General features: G+C 45.6%; 1 protein-coding gene across 1 annotated transcript; it reads right to left on the minus strand.

Moving 5' to 3' along the window:
- Positions 1 to 60: 60 nt before the first annotated feature.
- Positions 61 to 12,024, minus strand: cpxm1a (carboxypeptidase X (M14 family), member 1a). Its single transcript, XM_080012415.1, has 13 exons — positions 11,720 to 12,024; positions 10,661 to 10,770; positions 8,657 to 8,796; positions 7,910 to 7,994; positions 7,657 to 7,807; positions 7,093 to 7,181; positions 6,830 to 6,953; positions 5,828 to 6,024; positions 5,094 to 5,273; positions 3,141 to 3,435; positions 2,190 to 2,329; positions 1,361 to 1,463; positions 61 to 837 (listed from the first exon to the last, which is right to left on the minus strand). The coding sequence occupies exons 1-13, from the start codon at positions 12,003 to 12,005 to the stop codon at positions 524 to 526; spliced, it is 2,214 nt and encodes a 737-aa protein (XP_079868541.1). The 5' UTR covers positions 12,006 to 12,024; the 3' UTR covers positions 61 to 523.
- Positions 12,025 to 12,088: the final 64 nt, after the last annotated feature.

A 12,088-nucleotide genomic window follows, 5' to 3' on the forward strand; every position in this document is an offset into this window, starting at 1 on the left:
TAATGACGGCACACTGGTTTAGAATAATAAAAAGTGTATTTTTTAAATTCCAGTCCTGGTCGTCAGCAAACACCAGTACAAGTACAGTCACATGTCAGACCAGCTGACACATTTAATTTCTTCACACAGAAAACAATCACTTTATTAAGTGGAGAGCAGAAACACTCCATATCGATTTCGCAAAATGTAACACCTAATATCAACTGTGTTTTTTGTAAGTATTTGGGGTATGATTCTTTGAACCTTTTATTGCTAATCATCCATCTAATACCTTCGTAATTCAGGTTCGAATCATGTGATTTTCTTTTAAAGGCGGATAACTTCTTTCGGAATTAAACTCACCATGTGAGTTTTCTCAAGTTTTTTTTTTTTTTTACATAATATTCCATAAAATAGATTTTCAGTGATCAATGATTAATTTGGGCTCATGTTTCCTCCAGGGTGTCACCTCCATCAAACCCCAGAAGACTATGGGTGGTGTGATGGTGTAGTGATGTGGTGGTGTGGAGGCTCTGTCCCTGCGTCAGACTCCTTTCCTCTCTCGCTGCTGCTGCTGCTGCTTCTCACGCCGCTGGTTCAGGGTCTTGGTGGTGACCCGCAGCTTGCGGAGCCGCAGGGCGCGCAGCCGCAGCTGCAGGTCCTGGGGGATCTTCCCTCCTCGGGCGCGGATCTCCTTCAGCCTCTGCACGGGTGTCTTGGTCAGGCTGAAGTCACATGCGGTGGCACGCGGCTCCATCCCCACGCGGCAGCGACGCATGGACGGGAAGTATCCCTCTGCCCATACCACCACCTGGTACTCGCCCGGGTTCAGCAGCCGCCAGTAGTCCCCGTCCATAGCTGGAAGATGGGAAACGCAACCGGGTCAATGGGGAGTCACAGTGGAGGAATAGGAAAAGAGCCGCAGGGGATATAATTCATCTTAGCACCTTAATAACTGTGATTAATATGTAGAGATCAAGTCAAATTTTGTGTTTTTTCCCCAAAGCATGTCTCAAAGAACAATAATAAACGTTAAGATAAAAATCGAGATAAAACCAAGTACAAATAAAATACAATACATTTGCAATACATTACATCCCATCACTTTATTTTTAACATATTCTAAAGATCAGATCAATACTGCGTGTCATCCAATCGCTTACATTCTAATGAACAGTTTGGAATAATGAGCACAAAATATGACTTAATGTTAACATTGTATTTGTCAAAACTGCAGAAAATCAAGACATTTCTTTAACATCTGATATATTTGATAAGGCTGTTTGGATACGTTTGTGTGTGTGTGTGTGTGTGTATGTGTGTGTGTGTGTGTGTGTGTCGTATTTCAACGGATAGAAGTGCTCTTGTAGGCTGCATCCACCTGATCGGATGTCGTGGTTATGGTCCTCCACCTTGACGATGGCGTCAGCGATGCCTTTCCTGCTCAGTTTGTCCCTCACCACGCCCTTAATCCCTCTGTGGATCTAAGAAAACACACTGCACTGGTCACATGAGAGAAGGTGGGACACACACCCACACCCTCCAAGTGGGAGTTCCACGTATCCACTGGATCCCATTCAACCTACGATTTGATTTGTTGTTTTTCAATTTCAAATCAATTTAGAAGTCAAAATAAGTCACTAACTAACTCATGTAACTAAATAAATACGTTGAAACAAGAGCTAAACAATATTCTTTTTCTGATACAAATTTTGGTTTTATTATGGGAAACACAAAAGGGATCAAAGGTTGAATAGCGTTTTATATATAATATTATCAAAAGTGTATAATGTAAAGTATCTATAATTATTAAAAGGTCATTCACTGGATTTTAAGAAATCCATGTTAAACAAAAGTAAAACGACCATATCATATAAACCTTTAGTTCTACTTTAGACACTGACAAGTTCAACTACTTAGATGTCAACATTCTCACAGGATTTCATTAAAATATTCAATAGACGATAGCAGGCTTTGTATACACCTTATCGGGTTTAGCATTTAACTTCAACTGATAAGAGAAAAATAATATTAAAACATGTAAAACGGCAAAATACACCCAGTGTTTGGGCCACAAACGTCCCCATTTTCAAAACCCTGCAGGCTCCAGTTTCAGTTTAAAACACAAAAAAAAAGACCTACAAAAGATGTCCAGACGGACAGACAATCAGCCAGACAGACAGACAGACAGACAGACAGACATCACCAACCTGCTCCATATAAACCACCAGCGACTCCTTGTTGTTGTCCCACTCGGCAGGGAGCTCGCTGGCATGGGGATACTTGTCGCAGGAGAGCTCCACCGTCACCTCGAAGCAGTTGGTGTGGAGGTAACTGAAGTCACTCATACCTGCAGCCAAAACACACAAGAAGGACGAGGAGAGCGAGACAGAATCAGGTTGGGAAATAACACTGAAACCTTCATCTCCAGTGGATGTGCACATGGAGCGTAACGCTGCGTTCAATGCAACCCTGTCAAAAACTCCAACTTGTAAAGGACTTCGACCTTTGTCCAACTTGGAATTTTTCGGCCGGAAAGCTAGGTCAGAGCTCCGATTTCCCCCACCTGAAAATGACTTGTGCGTCACAACAACAAAGGTAAGTGGTGAAAATGAATTTATTATAAAAGTGTTTGCTTACATTTCCACACATAATTGAATTTGTAATCATGCGACATGTTTGTGTCACTCATTTTCTAGTGGTTGTGTAGTACTGGATACATACTACAAAGCAAAGTTACTGTGGTTTGCAGTCGGTTCCTTCAAAGAAATTCCCAGAGGTCGGAAATATCCCAGTTGTGCAATTGACGAGTTAGAGTTGACTTGAACGCAGTATTGGGCCTCAGCATGTATGTTTTACCCACGTTGAAGGAAATACATAGAATTGACCTTCTGTAGATCATTAGAGCATCCTAATTTACTACTTCCAAACCTCCCTTCCTCTGAAATCCTGCATGTGGAAGTCCGGCATATTGCACAGACTTGCTTGCATGAAATATGATAATACCAGATTAATAAGACAAACTGGACCATTTACTGAGGAAAATATTAACAGTTAGAGAACTTCAGGGGAACAGATGAGTTTTTCTTTGCAGAACTTCCAAAACTAGCCAAAGAATTTTAATCTTTAGAAAAAGTTGAAATTGCCATTTCAGCACTCACTGCCAGGGACCGTGTGCCAGGCTCCTCCGTTGACGATGTTGTTGGTCCGCTGGAAGTCCTCCCAGTGGCAGATGCGGCGGGCGGGGTCGGCCAGGACCAGGTTGGTGGAGGCGTAGACGGTGGACAACCAGCGGAAGAAGCTGTCGTCGGGCGTGGGGGTGTACTCCTTGGGGGCCCAGTCTCGGGTGCAGTCGTAGGGGTACACCACCACCAGCTCGCCGCCGTGGAGGTTGGCTCCCAGCACAAAGGGAATGTCCTGCATCCAGCTGATCACCGCCCGGGTCTCTGGGGCAACCTGGGGTTCCGAGGTAAAAAGTCCGCTGCTTGTTTCACCCCAGACCTTCAAATGCTGCTTCCCATCACTCTCTCTGAGCGCTTTACTATTCAGAAACGTAGAACTCTGCTGCAGCTTCTCACTGTGGTTGTATGCAGTCGGATGGGGCAAACGTTTAGGCCTTAAAAGAAACGTCAAATCCTCTTTTTGAAAATGAAATGCTCAGGTTTTAGTCACTGGTGACAAACGGTGCATTTCATCAGGTTTTTCAGGGTTTCATTTACCCTTTTGCACTTCCACAAAGCAACTATTCTGGCTAGAAGGACTAGAAAGAGGAAGTTGAGTCGCATCTTACTGGCAACCTGTTGTAGGTGATTTCAAAAAGTCATTTTAAATTAAAATTTACGTTATAGCTAACCCTAACCCTAACCCTAACCCTTATTCAAAACATGTAAAAAAATAAATAAAGACACGTGATATATAATGTGAGATTTCACCTTTTTCTTTTCATGTTGAATGTTTTGCCCGTTGCGTTGAAGCACAGTGAGAAGCTGTAGATTTAATCAGGCCTGGAATCCAAACAGCGAACGTTCCCTTTAAGCCACGTTGGCTACCAACAGACATGTCTCTCACCAACAGCCATTTTGGCCCCAAATCTTCCATTGTTTTAGTTGAACAAAGTGATTCAGTGATGATTCAGACAACATTCATCGCTGGGATGATTTGAATTATTTGAGGAAAGTACGAGAAAAGAAAACAATAAATGAGTCTGCGTGGATCAGCTGTTTGGTGTTAACACAGCATTCCCAAGAACTGTGACTCCTCTTTCTGCAGAGTCAGTGCTCACAGCTCCAGTACTATTTCCTGATCACACGCGCACACACACACGCACTCACACACACACACGCACGCACGCACACACACACACACACACACACACACACACACACACACACGCACACATACACATACTAAAGTATAAACACACAAGCAGCTCTACGCGTCCCAAAATGTATTTATACATTCTTTGCGGCAAACTAATGTGATATATTATTATAACATTTTCTAAGAGGGTTACTTTGATTTTCCAAGGCATCTGCTACTTGGTATTAAAGCCTTTCAGCGTCTATAATATTCATTTGGTGACACATCATACATAATGATAGGTGATTATTGTACATTTTCTGTAATTATGAACATGAATCCATTGAGTGCAGGTTTCATCGTGGGCTTTTACTATTATGCTTCACTGTTGGAAAGTGCAAATTATTGAGTACATTTGGTATTGTATTATGAATGTATTTTAATACACACACACGTATGTATATACACTATATCCAGTGCATATATGCCCATGTATGCTGTGTATATGTATGTATACATACAGATATACTGTAGATATGTGTGTGTATAAGTACATACTGTATATATTTTAAATAGGCAATATAATTGTTTTTCTCTAATTTAAAGCTATTAGAAAAATGACTGTATATATGTACTGTATATATATATATATATATATATATATATATATATATATATATATATATATTCTATCTACTTTTTTTTGGTATTTTGTATTGTATCTCATCAGCGTTTTCTTTGTATCTCTATATTCTATAATAATCCATATTTCTTGCCAAAGTTCCCCATCGGGGATGTGTTTTCACTGTACGTACGATGGCCTCTTCCTTGGTGTAGTATTCTGGGATGGGGATGTAGTGGTTCGGAACTTTGGATTTGTCTGCCGCCAACTCCTGGGAATCCCACAGAATATTGTTCAGGTCGGGGAAGTTGTGGTTCAGGTCGATCCATTCCACCGTGTGGCGTCCCAGACCCCACCCGGAGAGCTCCGAGCCCTAGGACACGTCACAGGTGTGAATTAACGTCAAAACAGGACAGGTGATAGTAAAAGACGGATGCAAAAACAAACTAACAAGCGCGATTTAATCCATGGTGGACCATTCCGGCTTCGGGAAATAAAAGTCATGCCGTGCTTTGGCTCCACCCGTGCACTGATCCATCATTTCTCTCGGTTGGACAGCCGGGTTGTTGCCAAATGACCAAATACACACGGTTGACTCCAATTCTTAACGTGTCCAAATAAAGAGAAAAAGTTCCACTAAACCACACCCTTTTCTGATTGTTTCCATGACGTAGGTTGGGCGCATAGTTGGACATGGAACAGGGGTTGAAGGGGTTAAAAACAGCAGAACCCAAAACACCAAAGAAATAGGTCCAAACTTGAATGCTTCCTGTATGGTCTTTCCAAAAACATTGGTGTTAGTTCATTTACACACATTAGCGGCTCATTACGTGGCATCATTAACTGTCATAATAATAATAATAAGGAGAAGAATAAGAATAAGAATAATAACATCGTCATGAAGGGGCTTTTAGTTCACACTCTTACTTTCTCATATGCGGTTTCGTAGCCGTCGGGGTTCATGGAGGGCAGGAGGTGGATCCGTGTTTCAGTAACCAGTCGAACGATGCGCTGGTTGCCCCTCTTGTACTCGCGGCACATGTACTGCATGAGGTTCAGAACCAGCTCACGGCCCAGGACCTCGTTGCCGTGCATGCCGGCCACGTAGCGGAACTCCGGCTCACCTGCCAAACACACCACATACTTGGGAGGATCCCCCCGGTTCCAGAGCCGATGCAGGCTGAGGAGCACGGACTGACGTGCGTTTGGGGTAAAATCAGAACCCCGGACATCTGGATCTGAAACCTCGTTTGGATCACGGCTGTGTTCGTCAGCAGAAGCCCAGAAACACCAGTTTAAAAGCTCCACGAGCGAAAGATGTCCGATGATGGTCCATGTGAGCAAACGGTTGCTGCAATAATCAACTTTTGGGAGTTTTCAGTGTGTGGAGAATGTTCTTTTTGTTTTATTATCCTGAATGTGAACCCAAACCTCCTCTTTTCTTGTACTAGTGTCAGTTTAACAGCAGTATCTAGTGTCCAACCAGCAGTAAGAAATGCAAGACCTCATTTTGACTTCATTTTGAGGGCTGTACTTCCATTCCCAAGCATTTAAAATCCATCCCATAATAAAGTCTTCATAGAATTCATTTCAACCCTATTGCTTCCTTACCCCCTGAACAGATGTGAAAATATGTAAGTCATCTCTCCCAATGTTTCTCCCTTTTAAAATAACCGTTAAAAGGCTGTCGTAAACTGTCCGTCAGCTCCTAAATAATGCACATTCCCGTGGTTCTCTGACGGAAAGGGCGTTGCCCCGAAACGCGTTCGCAGCGTCACCTTCGAACCCAAACAGATGGAGGAGCACAACCCCGCTTATTCCAACGTCTCCGGTTTCAGGTCACTATCAGTTTGTTTACTCAAGGGTTCCCTCTGAGACGCTTGTGTAAACATTGGAGGGGTATTCAACCCCAAGGGCAGACGCCCTTACCCAGTTCGTGCTTCCCGGGGTTGTCGGAGAACTCCATCACATAGAGCTTGAGGCCGTTGTAGCTCTTCCCGATGCTGTAGATGCGGGTGATGTCCGGGCACTGCTCGTTCACCGCTTTCATCAGCTTCGGGAAGTCACAAGACACACACACGTCAGACAGAAGGAGGGTCCTGTTAAATAAAAAGCTACGAGCTTGTGTTAAAAAGGTGTCAGGAAGGAGCTTGGTGGTGTGGTGTTGCTGGCGGTGCGTTGGGGCTCCCAACCTTCCTCATGTCTTGGTAGTTGTGGTGCCTGAAGTCCAGACCGTCCCGCAGCGTCGGCTCCGTCTCTGGGAAGTAACCACCCGCCGCATCTGCAACGGTTCACCCGCTCGTGTTATCAGAGGACGGGGCGTCGCCGCCGCGCCCTCCCGTGAGTTTTCCGCTAATAGTTATCATCAAGAAGTGGTTGAAAACGTGCGAACGGAGTTTCTTCCCTGAAACCTTGTTTTCAATTTGTGAAATGCAGCCTCAAGTCACCAACCGAGGCACGGCGTCAATTAGAGTTCAAGTTATTTCAAGAAATACTCCCTAAATACTCGAGCGAGCAACATATTTCAACAGTAATTACGTTATTTTGATATGGAAATACAAACAAGGAACAATTAAATGACCACTTCAAGAAATGTGGGTAGGACTAAACATTTAAGACAATAATTGGTACGCGTGTGGCCTATTCCAAACCCGCTTGGTCACTGGAGGCGGCCCACGCTCACAGAACAATCGACACCGTCGACACTTTTCTTGCGTTTCACGTCTCCTCATGACCCGGGGTGTGCGGGGGGGTACCTCGCACGCGGCAGCCCAGTATCTCGGCGCGGAGGCAGATGCTGCCGTTGATGTACCAGCTCTTGGGGTTGATGCGTAGGAAGCGTGCGGCCCCGGGAACCGGGAGGAGGCCGAGCACCGGGGTGTCCGTGTCCCGGTTCCCTTCAAACACCTGGGGGGGGGGGGGGGGGGGGGGACACACACGGCACAGATTAGATGTGGGCAGCTCCACTTGAACCGAGACCTCAATACCGAATTCAAAGCCGCTCCGCACCGCCTCCTTGGTCCCGTTCATGCAGGTTTCCCACTTAATGGAGTCGTTGCTCAGCAGGACCTTGTAGCTCTGGACCCAGTCCCAGCTGCAAAACACAGTTCCACACTTTCCATGACTGGGAAAACTGTACAACTTAATTTGTGAAAAAACCCTTCCTATCAACAATGGTCACCACTTGGAGGCCTCCTCAAGTAACTTTAGTATTTGAAAAGCATTTCATGTCTTTCTATGGCACTGAAACTGAAGTCACCGCCATGCCTTTCTGACTAAGTTGATTTTACTGTTAAAAGTTAAAAGTTCACCATTCCAAGCTCTTGCTAAAACAGGCCTCGGCAAAAAGCCACATATCATTTTCCAAACATTGTTTTGAGTGGTGGCTAGGTTCACCATCGTGCTCTGATGCTGATGTTAAGCCGAGGTGTTGAAGGTGTTGAAGGTGATGAAGGTGTTGGTGAGAATCCACTTTGTTGTTTGAAAGATGGACGTGGGAACATTCATCCATCTCCCGTAAAGTCATTTCTCAAAGCTGCCGAGTCCCAGCTCTGTGTAGGTGTAACCTCACATGTACATCCTACCACTGAAACCCCCCCCTCCTCCTCCTCCTGCTCCTCCTCCTGCTCCTTCTCCTCCTCCTCCTCCTCCTTCTCCTCCTCCTCCCCCTCCCACTCCTCCTCCCCCCCCCCCTCCTTCTCTTCCTCCTCCTCCTCCTCCTTCTCCTTCTCCTCTTCTTCTAGGATGCTACCTGACCTCCAGATGGAACTCCTTCCTTGCAGGATGACGCCAGTGAACAGGGTGAGGTGGATGGCGTCCACTTCGTACCACTGGTCCTGGTCCTTGTGCTCCGCACACCAAGCTCCGTCGTATATGTCTCCGTCCTCGATGCCAGACTAGGAAAACACACACATCTGGTTTGGAGTCGCTCTTAATCCTCTAATTCTCTCCTGCTGGAGCCAGACGCTCAGGGCAACAGGGTTCTCAATGTCCACCTCTAAATCCTGCAAACACGTTGATGTATTGGCTTAACATAATTGTAATATAATTCCTTTCATACTACAACAGCAGACCTCAAATTCAAGTTGAAGGGGGTTGAACAACAGAACATGAACTATCAAATATTTGGGATTATTAGAATAAGTCACAATCCTATAATTCCTCTGAAAATGAAGAAAGAAAGCCTATTATAGAGGAACTTATTATATACATCACTCATCTATCATCCATCCATCTATCCATCCATCCATCCATGCATCCTTCATCCATCCATCCATGCATCCTTCATCCATCCATCTATCATCCATCCATCCATCTATCCATCCATGCATCCTTCATCCATCCATCCATCCATCTATCATCCATCTATCCACCCGGCCATCCGTCTATCCATCCATCTGTCCATCTATCATCCATCCATCATCCATCTACCCACCCATCCATCCATCCATCATCCATCCACCTATTCATCCATCCATCATCCATCCACCTATTCATCCATCCATCATCCATCCACCTATTCATCCATCCATCTATCCACCCATCCATCCATCTTTCCATCCACCCACCCATCTATCCATTTACCCATCCATCCACCCCTCCACCCACCCATCCATCTATCATCCATTCATTCATCCATCCATTTTTCCATCTGTCTATCCATCCATCCATCTAACAACCCATCCATCCATCCACTCATCTATCTCGACAACCGTCCATCCGATGTGCTTCACGCTTGACGGGTGTGTCGCTGGGGACCCAAGGACGTGCAGCGTCCAATTTGGTGCAACTTGTGCACGCGACAGGTATAATATGAATACACTTTGAATAAACAGCGAACGGCGAGCCAGCGGGGGCGGGGCTTCAGGGCTCTGCCACTGACTCACAAACAGCATCTTTCTTCAGTGAACGACTTTAAACTTTAACCGCTTCATCTTCCATTGTGGAACACAGGACTGAGTCACTGACATTTTGTTCAACCGCCAGGGTTAGGGGTTAAGACCTAAAATGTCTTAAGTCTTACATTTTAAAGGGGCGTGCACTAGTTGTAATAATAATGCATTTTAAAAATGTGTTTCGAGAGATGTTTTCCATCATCTATCTATCCATCCATCAATCCATTATCAATCCATCCTTCTACACACACAAGAAAATATTCAAACTTCCTTTCCCTTTTATAGAGATGGTTACCTGTAGCAGCTGGCATCAAGTTCAAGTCTCTGATGCTGGCCTACAGAGTGATTGCTGGGAATGCTCCACCTACTTAAATGCTCTTGTAAGAGCACATGTTGCCCCCCGGATGCTGCGCTCGTCAAATGAGCGTCGCCTGGCTCTGCCGGCCATACAGCCACGGCAATCCAGGCTATTCTCATTTGTAGTTCCACGTTGGTGGAACGAGCTGCCAAAAATGACCAGAGCAGGGACCTCCCTCTCCGTCTTTAAGAAGCACTTAAAGACCCAGCTCTTCAGTGAGTACCTCCTGTCCTAACCTACAGTTACTTAGCACTACTCAGCAGTATTTATTGTTACACTAATGTCTCTGTTGCAATGTAGCTTGAATGTTATTCTCCCTTGTAAGTCGCTTTGGATAAAAGCGTCTGATAAATGACTAAATGTAAATGTAAATGTAATAGAGATATATAAACAACCGTCCTTCCATGCACACACACACATACACACACGTGACACTGTAACCCATAGAACCAATTGTAATACATGTGTCATTATACTCTGATACTGGTTGGTTTTGATTGAGCAAACCTGGATATTGAGCCTTCCTCTGTGAGCGCCCAGTCCTGTCCTCTGGGAGGAGGAGGCTTGGAGCTGGCTGTCGTCGACTCGCAGCGACTCCAGGCCGAGGGGGGGGCAGTCTGGAGGGGAACCCAAAGCATGAGCAGACACCAATCTCTGGCACGCCGCCCGTGTTGGCCCCCCGCCTGAGGATGTCCAGCACTCGTGGAGAGACCGGACCGGGGATCTCCAGGACCCGCCGCTTAAGGGTTAAGCGGCCTCCTTCTGCGGTTGGAGGAACCTCAAGGCCGATGGATGTGTGTGGGGAAGGGTGCAGCGCTCGCTCGCAGTGTATGAAACCATTGTGTGCCCCCCCCCCCACCCCTCCACACACCCACACACACACAGATGTGAATATCCCTAACCCTCCAGGGTCAGCTCCTTAGATGTTCTGAGGCCTCTACACGACCCCCCTCCCCCTCCACATCTGCAGGAGTGTGTGGAAGTGAGCCGCAGATCAGTGGATCCCTGGAAAATTGGGGCTTGCATGTAATTTGAGCCGCGGTGCAGGGCCTAGACGGTCACACAGCAAGAGTTTGGGGAGCTGGACTCAGTGCTGCTGCACAGATCTCATGGTTTTGAGAAAGGAACACAGAAAGCCCCCTTGATCAATCACAGAAGGCAAGACAGGGAGGACTTGTTTGCTTTGAATCTAAGCGCCACAAAATGAAAATTAAAAGATTTAAAAAAAAAACTTTTTTTTTGTTTGTGTTTGTTTTTAGACAGATTTTCCTAGATCATACACTATGTGCACACCTCTAAAACCCAAGATGTTAAACCTTGCAAATGTCCTCTGAATGAAACTTAATGCAAAATATTTAAGTGATTCTATCTGCAAGTGATTATACCTCGGATCTTGTTTCATTATATTTATCCCAGTTTCCATGGGCAGATCTGATGGGAGCAGAACTAGAGGAAGTCCTTAAAAAAGAATTTCTGCACACAATCATCTAGGATTGGAATTTCATTTTGGGCAGATAACTGCACTACAAGCAGAAACATGCTGGAAAGTACAAGTGTTTTTCCTACCCAGCTGCTTTGCTGCATCTTCCGACTTGCTCCCAACGGTATCATCTTTCTCCTTATCTGTACCGGAGTCTTCCTCATTGCCCCCGCCTTTCTTTTGATCATTTCTCACCGCGGTGGTAACAACGGCCGGAGTGCTTTTTGGGACTGTGGTGGGAACGGCGAGGGTCGTGTTCGGAGGAGCAGCTGACGTGGAGTTGGATGGAGCTCCATCACTGACCACTGACCCCACTCGGTCCAAACTCATGAGGAGAATCACCGCAGGAAACAGGCGCAGCGGCAGCTCCATGTTGCACTCAGTGTCCGGATGCTTCCACAACTGGGGATGACAGAAGAAACTCTCCATCATACCCCTCCTCCTCCTCCTCCCCA

Source organism: Zeus faber, assembly GCF_960531495.2.
Source record: "Zeus faber genome assembly, chromosome: 13".
Taxonomy (NCBI): Eukaryota; Metazoa; Chordata; class Actinopteri; order Zeiformes; family Zeidae; genus Zeus; species Zeus faber.

Bases quoted from the DNA above. Each gene is read 5' to 3' on its own strand.
- cpxm1a (XM_080012415.1), bottom strand. From the start codon at position 12,005: ATGGAGCTGCCGCTGCGCCTGTTTCCTGCGGTGATTCTCCTCATGAGT. The intron at 7,182-7,656 runs GTACCCCCCCGC...GAACCGTTGCAG, and splicing joins ACTGGGCTGCCGCGTGCGAG to ATGCGGCGGGTGGTTACTTC. The intron at 838-1,360 runs GTGGATGCAGCC...CCCATCTTCCAG, and splicing joins TAACCACGACATCCGATCAG to CTATGGACGGGGACTACTGG.